This window comes from Castor canadensis, chromosome 11, assembly GCF_047511655.1.
Source record: "Castor canadensis chromosome 11, mCasCan1.hap1v2, whole genome shotgun sequence".
In the NCBI taxonomy this organism is placed as follows: domain Eukaryota; kingdom Metazoa; phylum Chordata; class Mammalia; order Rodentia; family Castoridae; genus Castor; species Castor canadensis.
Genome location: NC_133396.1, coordinates 66,888,628 through 66,907,522, shown reverse-complemented (window position 1 = coordinate 66,907,522; position 18,895 = coordinate 66,888,628). Strand labels below are relative to the sequence as shown.

At 34.2% G+C, this 18,895-nt stretch overlaps 1 protein-coding gene across 1 annotated transcript in view; it reads right to left on the bottom strand.

Moving 5' to 3' along the window:
• The window catches only part of LOC109676294 (hemicentin-1-like), a 118,022-nt gene that overhangs the window by 84,017 nt on the left and 15,110 nt on the right, over window positions 1-18,895 (bottom strand). Inside the window, 1 exon segment of the mRNA XM_074044772.1 lies at window positions 17,330-17,505. Within this exon segment, the coding sequence (XP_073900873.1) occupies window positions 17,330-17,505 (176 nt within the window).

Below are 18,895 nucleotides of genomic sequence, written 5' to 3'. Positions count from 1 at the left end.
TAAGAGAGTGAGAGAGTGATTTAGGAAAGGGAAACAGCCAATAAATGACATATAAATTTAGACAGCCTCTATAGTAGGTGACTGGAGCTCAATTCTGATAAAATCTAATCAGCCAAAACTTGCCTGAACAGCTTGTAACTTGACAAAGTGACATTTATTGAGTTCATGCAATAAAGGAAGGAACTTGAAAGAAGCCAAGAAGACTGCTCAAGAAAAGGGACAGGGAAGTATCTTTTGTAAGATTTCAAATCTGCTCAGGGTTCTGAGTAACATCTAAGCAAAGCAGGGATCAGTTCAGGATAGGTTGCTATATCTGAAGCAGGATTAGAAGTGAGGAATAAGTAGTGACTGTAGATAAAAACTAACCCAAATGGGTGTTGGTGTGTCATTGGTAATAAGCAAGTAGTCACTAAAATAGGTGGTAGTTTACTCTTAGAGTATTTTTTGCTCTTTCAATCCATAACATTGGGAAACTAGAAAATAGTGCAAAATACATCTAAAAGTTATCTCCCCTAATGGGCCAGTGAGCTGGTATTGTAGACAAACTCCTCAGAGCCATTAGGTAAAGGGAGTAAGAGAATAGCACTAATGTGTGTGGGCAAGAGAGAATAATATCTGCCTAACCCACTGACTAGCCATCCCTATCCTCACACTTATAAAGGCTTTAGGTGTAAAAATGCAGACTGACAACGTGAAGTCTTTAAGAGGAGCACACTGAAATGTAAGGGAAATGCTGACAGCATCGGCAGGGTGTTTATGGACACTAGTGAGTGTTGGGAGTAAAAATTGCTGCAATGCTTTGGAAAATTGTTTGGTTCAAAGCTGAATATATGTGCATAAATTGGTATAATGCTTTAAAATACTTTGTTAGGTTCAAAACTCAATGAACCATGTATTCTTACCCTACTTACAAGGAAAAAGAAACCCGTATGTGAACAAAAATACAGAAGTGTGCACAGCTGCAGAATTTTCAACAGCAATAGTTGAAAAAACATAAATTCTTCTAAAATGTTGTGGAATAGTCACACACCAGAGTATTATACTGCAATGCAAATACAATTCTTCTATATCCAGTGACATGCATGAATCTTACAGGAAAATCCTGTGTGAAAATAGCAAGAGAAGTGACACATGCTGAAAGATTTCTTTTCTTCAAAGTTCAGAAACAAATAATTATCAAGAAGAATAAAATCAGTCTGGTAGGAGATATAGTGAACAGATTGAGATGTGAAGTGAAAAATTTATGGGTGTTTTCATTTTCTATTTTCAGATATGATTTTTTCCCCTTTTGGGATAATTCATTGAGTTTTGCACTTTTTCTGAATGAATATTATATTAAAAGTTTGACCAACAACTACATTGCATTGATTTGTTTTCATTCTTCATTTGGGTATATTTAATTTAGTACAAATCTTTAAAAAGGAAAATAACTGTAGATTTAATATCTTTTTCCACAACCTATATTCCCCAGAATAGGTGAAAATCGGAGGAAATTGGTGAAAATCAGAGGAAATTGTTTCTGCCTGTGAAACAATCTATGCTTTCTGGAAAACTGTCAAGGTCTCAGACTTGGAGGAGACACAGAGGACATTTAATTTCACAATTCAGCCATTGTCCAACCTCACTTTCAACAGTGTTACCATTGATGTTTTACTTCTGTTTAGCTCTTGTCTCTATATTTCCATTGTTTCTGAAGGAAGATTTCCTTTTAAGTTGACTTACACCCCAGTGTTGAAGGCTAGTGATTCTTACAAGCTGACCTTCAAGCAAGTGGGTAGCAAACAGCACTTGCTAATACACTCAGAAGGGAAACAGTTTGGCATTGACTTACCAAAGGCAGAAATAGAGAGTAGATGTCTAATGTTCATTTTCCCCATGTTTATTTGTATGGGGACTCTGATGTTAGAATAAACACATTGCTGCCTAAAAGGACAATATGCCTTCCTGCCCAGGATTAAATTGAGAATGTAAGTGAGGTGAAATCTCACCCAATAACTTATGACAGATTTGTGTGGGACTCTCAGAAATGAACATTTCCAGAGGGTAGGATAAGGTCCTTTCTCCTCTCTTCTTCCTTCCTATCACGTAAACAGGCACACAGCAGTGGTAGCTTTACTTGAACTGGTTAAGGAAGCTTGTGCAGCAGAGGGAAAGACATAGCGACTTCACAGAACTGTGTGTCAGACATGCACTCTACCTTCTTTCACAAGAAATGAATCATTTCAGGTTGAAAACACATGACCAATAACTGACTGCATTCATTAATTTACATACTGGTGAATGACTTATAAGCTCCACATTTTCTTCTTTAGTAGTAATTAATCAAGTTACTTAGCTATAAAGCATGATAATAAAGCATGATAAAATGCCATTAATTTTGGTCCAAACAAAGCTCAAACAGGGAATAAGCTATGTGAAAGACAAGATAAATTGTTACTAGGTTACTTAACAAGTTTTTCTCCTTACAGGTTGCTCATTTAATGCTTAAATTTCTTTTCAGGCTTTAATAAAGTAATACTTCATCAATCATTTTTTTCCACATGGAATATGCTCAATTTACATTTTTGTTTAAATGTCAGTGAAAATTTTTATTCATTCCAATTACATGGTAAATATTTGCTTCATACCCTGAAATAAATCATAAATACCTTAAGGGCTATCATTTTTAAGTATACCTATAATCCTATGTGTTAAGTATTCCATTCAACATGATAAAAACAGGGAACACTTTTCCTTAAATTTTATTGCTTAGATGTAAGAAGTCTTATTTTTTTATAAAAACAATAAATCTGTACAGTCTAGCTATTTCTATTTTGAATGGTTTTTAGAGTGAATTTTTCAATTGAAATTTAGGGAAGACATAATCATTAACATACAAACTCATAAACACTTAAGAATTTGGTGAGATTGGGTAAAACTCTCTTTCTCTAAAGAACTGTATAAATTTATTAACATACTCTGTGCAACAGTGTGAAACACCTGCAGGGCTGTGGCTCTGAACTCCAAATCTTCAATAAAAATGTCTGCAATGTTTAACCAGAGCAGTAATGATAAGACACAGAATTAGCTACTTCTGCCCTATGCTCTCTCTCATCCACTCTATCACTCTATCTCTGAACCCTTAGTTCTGAACTCGAAATCTCTGCTCTTTGATTTCTACAGACACAGCTATAGCAATGAGCCTTTATCAGTTCATCTATTCAGAAGCCAATGCTGTCAATAAGAGTTGCCAAATACGGCCCCTGGCTCTGCAGTGCCACTTTTCTGTCTTATTAAATTGAATTATCCAAATTTGTATTCTCTTTAGTCATTTGCTAAGGCAGCTATATTTTTTTTCTCATGAGATAACTTTCCTCTTTATTATACGTTACAGGGAAGAAGGTTTAAAACTATTCTTTCTAAAATGGAGAACCGGCAGAAAACAAATTCTCTCATGGCGAAGACTTCCTGTGCCCCTGCGCCATAACCGTGCAGAACCCATAGACGTAAAGGATCGGAAGTAGCTGAGAGCCTTATTGTTTAAATACTACCTGCCAATAATTGTATATATTTCGTGATATATGCATTATCTCAATTAAAAGGATTCTGATCCTGACGGAGGTAGTAAGGATTTTTAAGTCAAAGGCAAGATTTCTAAAATTATGTGAAAGACTTTTTATGTAGCATAATAAATGAGTCCAGTCAACGAATCGATTTTGTGCTTAATACCCACTTTACTAACAAGTCTAGCATGAATTTGATTTGCCTTCGTCAACTTAGACTTACTCAGTTTTAATGGCGGTTTTGGGTGTGGGAAAATTCCGCTGTTAGAATGTAGCAGTACACTTTCATTAAAATAAAATTCATTTGGTGGTAAAACTATGGGAAACAATATATGACCCCACGATTTTACTGTCAAGTGCTATATTAAGTAAGTTATGACTATAAGAAAATAGAAGTTTTATGTTTTACACTTATTTTGTATTTCAATAGGTATAAACTTTTCATGTTTATTTGCAAAACCCTAAAACATTGAGTAGCTTTCTGCATTAGCAATATGAATGTAAGAATAATAGTCTTGCAAGAGACACTTCATAAAAATTTCATTCTGCAACTCATATCATAAATCATTATATCATAAGTTTCTGGATCCCGGAAATACCCACTAAGCGCCAATCAAAATTGCAGGAATATATTTTAGTTTTCTCAGTGTAACATTCTTATTTAAGACAGACATGATTTGCTTAAATAAAACCTTTTCATTTTTAAAAGAAAAATGCAATGCCATTTAGCATAAAACAAATAAAAAAGAGGAATGATATTCAACTTCCAATTTATGGATGTCAATGGACTACTAAAAAGCACAAATTTAGAATCTGTCTGTTATCTTTTTTACATCAATGTCAATTAAAGAAACTGTGGCCATTAACACTGCATAATTTAGGTCAAACTTCACAATAATGAAGTACTCGACGGGCTTCCATTAGAAGTCACTGAGAGATTTACATGCTTCTGCTTCTGGAGAAGCTGTGATACACCTTGATTCTAGTGCTGCCACTTCTATTTGATGTCAAGAACAAGTGAAAATATTCAAGTGTGTAGAAATCTCTGAGGGGATTAGTGATTTTCAGTACGTTAGTCAAGAGAATTGCTAAATTTCCTCTTTATCATGCCCATAAACCATGCCTAACCACGGTGCCTCAAGCAGGATATAATTTCCTTCTTCTGTTAGGTAACCAATCGATATGGATACAATGTGAAAAAGATCCAGGGATCTGAGCTAGCGGAGCAGCACTGTCCTATGCATATAAGAACTGAGATTTTTTTAGAGCACAACAAGAAGCATCCAGGTGATGACACAGGAAAGAAAATGCTCTAGTGTAAATATCCTAAAACAGTATAGAACTTGCTGAACTCACTTCTGCCCCTTTCCATGTGGCAAAAAAATAGTCACTTACTCACTTCTAAATAGGAACCAGGAAATGCAGTCTCTTGCTGAACAGATGTGTGTAAGGAAGAGCAGAAAAAAGACTTGCAGTAGGGAGTGAAAGGGACAGCTATTAAAGGAGCAATTCTTCAAACTGATGAAAAACCAAGGGCATGGGAACATATCTGTTCCCATAAAATCTATTTGTTTAATTAAATAAGGATATTTGCTATCAAAAACTGATGATAATAATAATCATGGACACTTAGATTATATTTTATTTGATAATAATAGTTATTCAATTATTACTCCACAAATATGAGTCAACCTTTTCACCAATATTACATGCTAGTTAGGAGAGTAAATCCAAGAGTCAGACTACTAAGAGCCAAAACCCAACCCAATACTAGCAGTATGACCATGAAATAAATATTTCCCTCTTCTATATTGGTGTTAGCTTGCTGTCACTATAACAAATGCATGGAAAAATCAACTAATCAAAAGAAAAGGTTTGTTTTGATTTGGAGATTGCAAGAAATGGACCGGTGGACTCATTGATTTTAGGTCTCTGGGTGGGGGTGGTAGATGGCAATGATGGGGAGCACATAGTGGATCAAAAACAAGCACTCCATGCACAGGAAGTGAAATAGAGAGAGAAAGAGATCATAGTCCCGCAAACACCTTTGAGAACACAAACTAATGTCCTCCCACCGTAACCCACTTCTTAAAATTCCAGCCCTCCTACTAGTGCTAAGCAGGGAACCAAGCCAATAAGTCATGGACCTTTAGGAGACACAAAATCCAAGCCACAGCAATATTGATATTAATAATACATGTCTTATGGAACTAGGAGAATTAATGGGAAAAATACTTCCCATTTAGAATCATATCTGGTCATAAAAAGCACTCAATAAATTTAGCTACAATTTTTATCTTCCCTACCATTATTTTTATTAGCATATATTAGTTGTACAAAATAACAAGTTTTATTATGACATTTCACTCATACATATAACATATTTTTATTTATTTTCCTCATGTCTTTTCCTCTTCCCACTGAACGCCTTTCTCTTCCCCAGCTGTTCCTCTTCTAGATTCATGTCTTTTTAAAATTAATATTTCACTTATGAGCAAAGCATGCAATACTCATCTCTTTCTGAGTCTGGTTTATTTTGTTTAATATGATGTCAAGTTTCATCCATTTTCCTAAAAACATGATTTCATTCTTCTTTATTACTACATTATATGTGTGTGTGTTATTTTCTTTATCCATTCATCTGTTGATGGGCACCTGGACTGATTTGCTAACTTGTCTATTGTGAATAGCGCCACAGTAAACCTAGGTATGCAGGTATGTCTATGGCTTGCTGACTTTGATGCCTTTAGGTATATACCCAGAATGGGGATATCAGAATCATAGGGAATTTCTGTTTTTAGCTTGTTGAGAAACTGCCTTACTGATTTCCAAATGGCAGCACTAATTTACCAAGCATGAAAAGTGTGTAGGGGTTCCATTATCTCCACATCCTTATCGGTGATTGTTTTTTGTTTTATTGATGATATCTTGTCTAACTGTGGTGACATGGAATCTTAATGTAGGTTTGATTTTCATTTCCCTGATGGCTAATGATCTTCAGGATTTTATCCCATAAGCCATTTGTGTTTCTTCTTTTGAAAAGTTCAGTTTATTTACCCATTTATAAGATTTGTTTGTTCTTTTGGTTTTTTTGAGTTCTTGATATACTGTGGATATTAATCCTCATTTAATTCTGTGTAACTCCTTTAAAAATTCCAATGGTATTTTTCACAGAAATGATAAAATAATCTTAAAATTCATATGGAAGCACAAAAGACCTTAAACATTCAAAGCAATTTTAAGAAGAACAAAGCTGGAGGCATCACACAACCTGATTTTAAGTTATATCACTAAGCTATGGTAACCAAAACAGAGTAGTACTGGAATGTATAGAAACGTATAGAATACATAGAATAGAGAGCCCACAAATAAACTCACACATATACAGAAAAAATATCCTCAATAAAAGTTACAAAAGTATGCAATTAGGAAAGAATACTTCCTTTAATAAATGGTGGTCTGGTAACTACACCTACAAGACAGAAATAACATCAAACCTTCATTTTAAACCATAAATAAAATGTTTCATTTTTTCATTTTCATATGTGAGTACATAATATTTCCACCATATTCACCTTCTTATATCCCCACATGAGACCCGTTGAAACTATTCTAAGAATGAAGGAGAGGATGATAAAGGAGAATGATGGATAGGGTGAATTTGGCTAAGATACATTGTAAGCATTTTGTAAATACCACAGTGTATCCCCAGTACAACAATAATGTGCAGCAAAGTAGTCCTGAAGACTGAGAGGGTGCCTTATCCCGGCAAAAGGAAATTCTTATGTAGATTCTAATCCATGCTGCACCCCACCTCCAGGACAGGAGAAGTGGTCATTTTATCACTCTGAATTTTTGCTGTAGGTTACCTTTCCCTACTACCATTTTTTTGTCATGGAAATTTGACCTCCCTCATATGCAGACTTTAGATCTAGGGCAAATGCAGCAATGTTGTTGAACTTGGGTCACAGGGTAAGGGAAGAGCGCATAAGGGAGGAACGGGGATAGGTAAGAAACCCAAAACTTGAAAGTGTTTGATGTCCCCACTGTAGAGGAGCTAATACAGTAACCTTAAAATGACAGAGGTCAATATGGGAAGGTGACCCAGAAGTAGTGAATAGATTAGGTAGAGATGAATCAATTTGGGTTGTAATACACTTGTGCATGGAACAATGCTAGGAATCTCTCTGTATAGCTATCATTATATCAACTGGCAAAAATGCTATGTCTTTCTTATGTCTACTCTTCAACAAATTTGGAGAACAGGGCAGAACAGGTTCTGCCTAGAAACGAAGGGGATGAAAGAGAGAGGGAGAGGGAAGAGGGTAGTGGGGGGAAATGGCCCAAACAATGTATGCATATATGAATAAATGAATTAAAAAAGAACTTACATAATTTTTTTTAAAAAGAAAGGAAGAAATTTGGCTTCTTTAGTAGCTGAGCAACTTTCTGACTTTATCTTCTGTCTGTATCTAATTGGTTATGCAAGTGCTATTTTGAATGTCAAAATATCATAATCTCTTTTAATTTGGGATGGCAAATTATTCCAAAGTAAACATAATTATGGAAACATGAAAGAAAAGGAAGTAAAGGGAAGGGAAGGAAAATGAGAGGAGAGGGAAAGAAAAAGTAAAGGAAAAAATATGAAGACCCCAAAGCAAAAGCTTCCTACCAATATCCCGATTCCCAAATCAGTGGAATTATTTATGTTACCCTTATACAAACAGAATGGCAAGGTATCAATTATTAGATGAAAGACTGCATGAAATGTTAGTGTTTACTAAATATATGATGTACATCATCAGTGCTACCTCTGTGGGGTTGGATTTTCTTTGTGGGAAGTACACACCTATTCAAGTCCTATTTCCTCTTGTTTCAGTTTGTGAGTCATGCTTTTTAAAATATTTTTTCATTTCTTTTAACTAATATAGCTTATTAGAAATGATTACTATATATTTATTATTATTATTACACTTTTGATGTCTCTGGAATATCCTTTGCATAATCACTTTTTGAATCTTCTATTGGTGATTTCTATTTTCATCTTAGTTTCTCTCTCTTCTCTCTCTTTCTCTGTCTCTCTCCTCTATATTTTCTGAATTACTTTCTCTCTGTTTTCTGAATTACTTTCTCTCTCTTTTCTAAATTAGTTTGACTAAGGACTAATTAACTTTATTAATATTTCAATTGCCAAATTTGATCTTTTTTTCACCAAATTTGATTTTGAAGTTAAGCTGATAACTTGCTATATGACACTCAAATGATCAGTTTTTATAGATTTCATGTGTGTTGAAAAAGAATGTGAACTTGCCAATAGGTGAACACATTGTACTACATATATCTTTAATTTAATTAATAGTTTCTTAATATCTACTATATCCTTACTGAAATCTTGGGGAGTGATTTAAGAGTAACCCCTGAACCGTCTATGACTGTGAATTTGACTTGTTCTCTATTTACTGTTATGTGTTTTGTATTACTAGTGACTATCACTAAATAAATACATATTTTTATTACAGTTATATAATCCTGGTTACTTGACCTTTTATGATTTTGTAACATTTGAATTTCTAGCAATAATACTTCTTTTTAAAGCCTTGTATGGAAATTTAATCTTTATTTAATTCTTTGCATCACAAAATCTTTTCCATCCTTACACTACCATTTATTTCTTTATCATAATATATCTGTTCTGAAAATACCATAAAGCAGATTTTGACTGGTGGAGTTTCTCAAGTGGTAGAACACCAGCCTATCCAATGTAAGGACCTGAGTTAAAACCCCAGCACTGCCAAAAAGAAAATTATGGCAGATTACCAGATTTTGCAAACAATTCTAAAGTAGTTATCATTTGATATTTTTCTGTATATATTTAATGTCATTTCTGATATATTGGATTTTAATATGCCATTTTACCATTTACTATTATGTATATGACTTTGTAATCTATTTTATCCTTTTATGCCTTTCTTAAATTTTTTAAAATATTTCTCTTTTAGTAGGTTAATGTTTGTACTTTAACTAGTCTTTGATATTTGCATTGAAATAATAATATGTATCCTTTATATATCTAGGTCATGTATGATTTTTTAAATTTTACCTCTTACCAGAGTACACACAGTCTTTATGGCATTTGCCTTTATTCCTTCATTCCCTTCCCTCCCTGTAGTATTATATTTTCTTTGCAGCAATATTTTAAAATTCATGACTTCTATTATTGTTTAAACAGTACTAATTTAGATTTACCGAGACAATAAACACTGTTTTCTTTATGTATTTCTAAGTTTTTCTCTTGTTCAAATGTTATCAACTTTCTCCTATTGAAGAATTATTTTTATCAATTCTAAAGAAAATTAAAAATTATCTTTTGAATTCCCAAATTTCTTATTTATCTAAAACTATCTTTTTGGAAACATGTTTATTATTTATAGCATTCTTGGTTGTCAGTTACTTTGTTTTAATGTCTTGAAAGTATTCTTTCTGGTTTTCATTTTTCTTATAAGAAGGTAATGTTATCCTAACTATTTTCATTTTGTACTCAAACATATCTTCCTGCATTTACATTATTCAATATTGTTTCACTATTAGCATTTATTCTGTGAAGTGCTTAGATTTTGTTTTTCCTTATGTTTACTTTGCTTCATCTTTTTTAGAAAATCCTAACTCACATCCCTGAATATACCGCTTCTGTGCCAATTAGAATTTTTCTTCAAGGATTTCTATTGCATGAGTTATATCTTTTTATTAACTCTCCTATATTTCACATAACTTTTAGCATCTTCAAAATTCTGTTATTTTTTTTCTGCTTCACCCTGGATTTTTGTCTAGGATCTCACTCTTTCTTTTGTTTTGTTTTTTTTAATAAGGGAAAACATGAACATAATCCCCTCCCCACCACAAATTATGTATGCAGTTGCATTTCCCACTTTTGGGGAAATCTCAGAGATCAACGCATCCAGAGTATCTATTATTTTTCTGTGTAGCTATCAGCTCTCTATCTAGTATTATTTATCTTATATTCCTGTTTATGAGAGTACTGCTGGCAGATAGCTCTGTCTTCCTTCCTCACTGTGACCTGGACCTAATAAGTGACCAAAGTGGGGTGAAATTCCTGGCCTGCTTTCTCCTATCTGAGATAGTTTTCTTGGCTCATTTCTGATTCGATTCCCTTATAGGACTATCCAAAGTCATCAATGGAAATTTGATCTCAGAGTTCCCAGAGAAGTCAACATGAGACAGAGGCCAGGCTTTTCATTGCAGACTCAAATCTAAACATAATAAACCTAGTCTGCAGGTTCTTAGTGACTATCTGCAAGTGACCAATTAAGAGTAATATCCTTGTGCCTCAGGAAAAAAGTCACTAGTACATGCTTTCTCTGTCTCTCTGTCTCTCTCTTTGTCTCTGTCTGTCTCTGTCTCTCTCTCATTATGCATACATATCAGCTAAATACTTTAAGAAACCATATAATTTAGCAGTCATAAATAGAATAGTGCTGAATATTTCTTCCTGAATACCAGTGTAACTACTGCCATAAAATTAAAGACACTTTAATGTTTTGATTAATTTTATTTTAACAAGAAAGCATAGATTCATTTTTTAGCATATGCCATCACAATCAGATTTCTCCTTTTAAAAATCTTAGGTACTGACATAGCGATGTTCAAGCATATTTCATAGGAAAAGGTAAATTTCATCTTCTCAACTTTGTTAATAACTTTTCTTTGAGCACTCAGAACAGATTATTAGGAAATAATAAGCATAAGAATTTGAAGAAAGTACATTTCTGACATATTGGGAATATAATTAATTTCAGAAACAATTTTGTTTTAAGTCACTTTATATAATTTGCCTCACAAATTCCTTTTTTTCTGGTAGGCTGCTTATAGGCAGACATTTGGTAATACTCCCTGGGATGGAGAGGACCCAGCAGTGACAAGCTTAAATGATAATTTAACTTGTGTAAATGATAATTTAGCAGTGACAAGTTTAAATTACTTCAGTAAGTTAAACTTAGCAATATAACATATCTTTTTTTCTATGTAAATATATCACCTGGGGTTGGACCAGCGTAGGAACCCATATTTTTTTTCCTATCATTTATCCATAAAATATGAACTAACTTCCCAAAAATCAGCAGCATAATTGCATGTAACTAAAAGACCATTATGGCTTCACTCAGACTAGAATACAGTGAAGGAAGTGAAGTGATTGGGACTATAGGATGACACAAACAAAAAAGAGAAAAGTGCAAAAGTGCAGTCTGTTGTCCACTCTAGAAATAAACTGTAAGAAAGCCAGGTACTGTGGATCCAAGGTCTGGATTAGAGTTCATTTTACCATTGAATTGTTTAACATGAGCAGAAGAAAAGAAAGGAGCCATTCTCAAATTCTCACCCATCTCCTAAGTGGGTTGGGATTTAAAACCAGAAAAAACTGTTTATGGACTCTGATAAGAAGTGACCAATAGTGGGATAATGGCAACTTTTATTTTCTGCTCTGTCTCCAGGATAAAGGTGCTCACTTATAATCAGGAAGAAAAACCAGTGTGTTTAAAAAAAAAAAAAAAAAGAAGTGACCAACAGGTAATAGACACACTTTTTGTTATAATGGACTTTTATCATGCAACCCCTTCACAATTAGAGGCAGAATTTATGTATATGATCCTACTCTTATTTTCATATGACAATGCAATCAATATTAATTCAGGCAGACTGTTACTTAGAATAGTAGGACAGCTGTCTCTGTAAGAAGATCAACTGCTAGAGTGGATTAAAAGCTTTTAGAGAAATGCTCTACTTGTTTATATTAGAGTGGAAGAATTTGATTTTCCTTCCAACAGAAATTGCTGTTTTATCTAGTTTATGTTCCTAAAAGGCATCCTAAAAATATCATTGACTTTATACCATTCATTTGTTATGATACACTTATCCAGCTTAATTTTATAGCTTATTTCCTATGTTCTCAACCAATATTTCCATTTCAAATCATCACAGATGTTATTTTAATAACATTTTATTCACAAATGGTAATCCATAAACTGATATTTTATCCAACCTACAAATCTATTTTCTTTTTCTTTAAAAAATATTACTATTTAGAAACCAATTTCATAAATCTACAAATCTTTTTATGTTCCTTACTCTTCATCCTTAAAAAATCTGAATGATGCTGAAATTGAGCATTCTAAATATTTATGTCAATATCAGACTCAAATTTTCATCTCCAGACCTTCAAACTTTAGAGAAAAAATACATTTGGATATACGACCAAGATATAAGAGTCCATAAATTAATCTAACCTGGAGACAACACAAGTAAATTGAAGAAATCAAGTAATTCTAAAATGAGGAAAAAGAAAGTTACATTTTTTGATGGTCCTCTGTGTTCTACCTAGTTTTTGTAATGCAATATGACATTTTGAAATAGTAACTATGTTTATTTTTCTTTGCTTTTCAGGTGAGGTGGGTTGGGGAGCTGGAAACTAAAGAACACATAAGCACAGTTGTCATGGTGGAGGATCTATGGGGAAAAGACCTGTGTTTCACATTCCAAACTTGAGCCCCAGAAGGAAAGGGTCCATCTATTATTAACCCTGTCAAAAAAAAAAAAAACATGCTGAGATTGGGGAAAGTCACAGAGTAAGTTGGTAACCCAAAAAGTGTACTTTTGGAAATGAAGCTTCATTATTTCCTGCTCTTCTTTATAATTTCCCAGTTTTGTATATCCTACTCCTTGGCCCCTGGTAGAATCTAAGTGAATATCTATTAAGTACATGACTAAGGTCTTCATTTTAGACATTATGAAGGAGATTAGATCTTGATTAATAATGCAGAGGTTAATCTTGATAACTTTTTCTGGGTGTGCTGCACTTGCTTCAGTATGTCATGGAGCCAGGGCAACCTGACTATGCAACCCTGATAGGCATGTCACATGATTACTCTACCCCAGGGCACAGAGAAAACAGTAAGGGCAGAAGTAGAGCAGAATCATGTTACTTTAGGTTTATACCACTTCTTCAACTCCAGCTACAATTAGGTGTGCGGGATTGATGACTATCTCACCATCTAACAACACATCTCACTTGCCCACTACCTAAATGGAATCATCCTGAGAGGACCCAGAGAAAAAGGAATGACTCACATACAATAGTAGCACAGTAGGAGACATTGGCTATAAGTGGAAAATACTTGTATTGATGCCAAATGCCAGTGGAGACCAAATGCCTGATTATGAATAACATAAGGCAAATGGCCATGCTTTCCATTTTGGATTTGAACTAATCTGATCCACAAAGCCCTCAAGCAGGGCATTTCTATTATCATGTCCTTATCATGTAAGTTTGGTCTATGCACATTTAGGGTAAAAATGTGAGGAAAAAACCCCTAATAGTTTACATGAACCATTTGCATCAAACCAGAGCATCATGCATGGTAAGCTAGTGCTATACCACTAGCTCCACTCCAGCCCTTTCTCACATTTCTACAATGTCTACGTATGCCGTCCTGAAATTATATCCTCAACCCATGGTTATGGTCTCTTGAAGGGTGTGTTCACTCTGATGGTTTGAGGAAACACATGTGGGAATATTTTTGTCTGTCTGTGATCTTGCATTTCCAATGGATTTGAAGTCTATGGAGACTTGTTTTCTACTGGACTTATGGCCAACCAGGAAGGAAAAACCATAAAGGAAACCAATAGAAGTTTGAAGCAAAACCACATTCTTTTAACAGGTAACATGTAGTAAGTGGCTTTGTCTGACATGAATTTTCCTTCTTTGATGGGGACTTATTTCTTACCTCTAATGAATATCCTGTATGCTGGAAGCAGCAACTAGAGATGACTATATGCACCTTAGCTAAGAAAAAAAAATCAAGGAAATATTCATTGTCTTGGGCCAACGGTTTAGATACACACTTACCAACATGGATGAATCTTAAGAAAAGTCTTGATTCAAGACTTATGAGATATACAATGAAGCAAAACTTACAGAGGCATCAATAAAAATATCCATACACAATAATAACTACCCTGCCAAGAGTATAGTCTAATAAAAATACATATTAAATACACAGAAGTGATTGTTCTTATATAGGGAGGGGATAATGAGGGACTGCTACAAAATCAGATTAGTGAAAAGAAAAACAAATGAAAAAGAGAAGAAAAATGAGTGAGATGAAAGGAGGGTGAAAGGGAGGGAAGAAGAGAGATTAAAGATTAAGCACATTCCTTGCATATAGTTCAATGATTACAAGACATTATGAATTTTGAAAAGTGTTTGTCTCAGTCCACACATCTGATACCTAAGGGAAAAACTCAATAGAATACAGTTTGTTTTAATGAAGAAAAAGACCCAGGGTAGCAAGGAAATAATAAGTAGGGTGGAGAGTGGGTATGGCCTCAGAGAGGTAGGCAGTATTCTGCTCACGTAGGTTGTGATAACAAATTTGAATTTTATTTTCTAATTCTAATTCTACTGTGATCTACTAATGATTATTTTATTTATGGAAAAATATTATCAGGCTTAGCCTAGATTATAACACTCTGGTGCTGTGTAAAAAATAGACTGCAGAGAACAAAGGTGAAAAATGAAAGGACAACCAAGAACCATTCATTTCCCTAAGGAGATTAACATTGGCAGCAGGATTGTTGGACAAGGGGAAAAGTGGGTGAAAGTGATACTGTTACAAACCAGACAAACACATGTCCATCACACCCCATCATTTTCTCTTTAAATTCCAAAGATCTTGTAATGACATCCTTGGCACCTCAGAGTTTTAACTATATCTACCACTCTTCAGTAGCTCTTCTGAAATATTATCCTTTCCAAATACAATCCTTCTAAACAGTATTCTTTCTGAAATATTATCTGCTTCCTCTCTTATCTTCCTGCCTTTTCCCAAGTTGGTCTTGAGCTGGGGGGAAAGCCTCCCTCCTCTTTTGACCATGATCTCTCAGATTCATCTAAAAATCCCTTCCTCTGCAAATTCCTCATAAACTGTCCTTACACCATGAACACTTTAGTTCAATGTTAGAATGTGATTTCCATTCTAATAATGATTTTCTATTGATGTGATTTTGTTGTGTGTATTACTTACTTGTGCAATTTAATAAGTAGATTATACAATAAACAAATATAACAGCTTTATATAATCACTGTATAATAGAGCATTTTAATTGTGGAAGTTGTTAAACAAATATTTAATTTTTGTTATAAAAATTAATAAGCAAAGATTATTTTTGCTTTAAACTTACATATCTCCTTTGGATTTTTTTCCTATAAGCAGAACAATGGCAATGCATAAATATATTTGTACATTTATGTGATGCTTTCTATAAAAATTAAGATATGTTAACATGCTAAGAGGTATAATAATATACTTAATCATTTATTTATTCATTAAGAATAATATCTATCTACCCATAGCTATGCATATGGTTCTACCAAATATGCAAAGAAAATTCCATTTCATTAATTTTAGCCCACATTTTTATTATTTCTCTCCTCTGCTTGTTTTGGGTTTCACTTGTTCTTCTTTTTCTATGAGTTTGAGATGTAGCATTAGGTCATTTATTTGAGATCTTTCTGTCCTTTTAATATATGCACTTATGGTTATAAACTTTCCTCTGAGGAATGTCTTTGCTGTGCCCCATAGGTTCTGAGAGATTGTGTTTGCATTCTCATTGAATTCCAGGATCTTTTTGATTTCCTTTCTTATTTCTTCTGTGACCCACTGATTGTTGAGCAATGTGTTGTTCAGCCTCAAATTATTTGTGTAATTTTTTTCTGCTGCATTTGATGTTGAGTTCTAGCTTTATTTCATTGTGATCAGATAGAAAGTAGGGGGTTATTTCAATTTTCTTATATTCATTGAGACTTGCTTTGTGCCCTAAGCCAAGGCAATACTGAGCAAAAAGGCCAAAATCACATGTTCTTCCCCATATACAGATTATAGACCTAAAACAAATACAGCAATATTATTAAACATGGGTCACACACTAAGAGGAGACTACATATAGGAGGGATAAGGAAAGGGAAGGAAACCTGATTATAGCAGTGAATATAATAATCTTAAACTGGCAGAAGCCACTATGGAAGGGGACTAGGAAGTAGTGAAGAGGTCTGGTAGAGATGATCCAATTTGAGTTGTAATACACATGTGGATGGAAACAATACAAGGGATCTCCCTGTATAGCTATCTTTATCTCAAGCTAGCAAAAGTGCTATGACTTTCTTTATATATTTTTTTTCAACAAAATAGAACAAGAGGGCACAACAGGTTCTGCCCAGAGGTGAGAAGGGAGGGGGAAGTAACCCAAAAATGTATACACTTGTAAGTAAATGTACAAATGATAAAATAAAATTTTTAAAATGTTAAAATTTCTATTGTAATGGGACAGCATTTCTGAGAGTCCAGAAGACACACAAGTTCTAATAAAACTCATACTGACCTTCGAATAATGATAAATCCATGTCCTAATTCCCACAAAAAAAGTTACAATCAAAAGAGAAACCATGGCTAGTGAAGTGGCTCAAGTGTTAGAGTACCTGCCTAATAACTGTGAGGCTCTGAGTTCAAACCCCAATACTGCCTACAACAGCAACAAAAAATTGGGACAGGAAGGAAACCACACTAATCCTTATTTATTGACTTGTCTTTTACCATATACCTCATTTTATCACAAAACTCAACAAAATGAGTGCTGAGCTATTAGAGCAGCTCAAGCTATTGCAGTAGATATACATGGAGGTTGAAACTTCATTCAGGAAATTGTTATTCCTCACTCACGTAAATTCCAGCTGGTTGTGAGTGTGATCAGGGATGGCATCAGACATCCTGATGCAGACTTGACCAGAGAGTGAGATGCTCTGATGTTGTCCAGCCACTAGGTGGGGGATGAGAGCAGCTGAAGGATGCCACAGGAGGTTCTGTGGGTCAGACCTGGTGATTAAGCTCCTGTTAACCTGGTGACAAAAAGGTTCACAGGCTTGATAGATGCTGCAGTTGTTGACACAGATATTCTTTGAGAAGCACATAAATAAAAGTAACAATAACAAAATGTAGGTAAAGGATTTAGTAAAAACAAAATGTTAAGATCAATTTGCACTTTTATTTAACTTGTAAAAAAAAAAAAGCAATTCAACAAGTCACATACGATCAACCAAAAAAAGCAAATTCTGTTCAAATAGACATGAAAAAGCATAAGGGAATTGATACAATAAATTTTGTGAAAGGAAATAAATTCAAAATGTTTCTCTAAATCCATATTCAAGGTATTAAAAATATGGTTTAGTAGGTTTCCATTTTGCTATTTTGCTACAATTATGACAGATCTGATAGCACTCAACCCAAAACTTAAAGTAAATTGTGAGTCCTTAGCATATTTAGAATGCTAACTGCATTATATCTATATTTCCATTTAATCCATAGATGATAGGGTAATAGTATATCAAAAAAGAAACAGAAAAAGTGAGATGATAACTGCTACAATAAATCATGACAGAGTGTTACAGTGCAGACTCTTCAGGGTTAAACTACTGAGATGTCATTTGAGATGCTCTGCTGTGTTTGTCTGTTTTTTCTGTGTTGATTTTGAGTAACATTTATTAACTTGTCTCCCACTTGACTGAGTCTCTCCTCTTCTGTATCCAGTATGCTCTATGGGCAATGGATGCTTCATTCTGTTAGAAATTTTCACATTTCTCTTTGGTTTTGTTTATTTATTTAGGTATTTTGCAGTTCTGGGGCTTGAACTCAGGGCCTTGGGCTTGCTAGGTGGGTGCTCTATCACTTGAGCCACTCAGCAAGCCCTATTTTGCATTGGGTATTTTTTGAGAAAGGGTCTCAGGAACTATTTGACTGGGGCTGGCTCAAACCATGATCTTCTGTTCTTTGCCCCCTTAGTAGCTAAGATTGTAGGCATGATCCACTGGTGCCCACCTCTATTTGCTTTTTAAAATAAAGCTCTGCTAAAGTGATCTATTTATTCATACAGAGTCTACATTCCCCACAGTCCCCTTAGTTGTTTGAAATATTGTTCATATAATTCCAAATTCTTAGTTGTCTCAGTTTTTTTAATTGACTATTTCCACTCATGCCCACAGGTGTACATCTTTTTCTATATTTTGCATACATTATTTCTATTTCATATGACAAATTGTATGTGGAAGGATTGTACAGATAGAAGGAATGAAATTTGTATCAGGATGTCAGACAATGGGTACCTATAGTTGGGTGAGTCTAGTCTGCCATTGAGAAGTGTCTAGGCATTGTTTTAGTTTTAGATTGAAACTAATCACCTGCTTCAAATTTTTGAAGGATGTGATTACTTTTCCTGCAGCAAAGCTTGAGTTC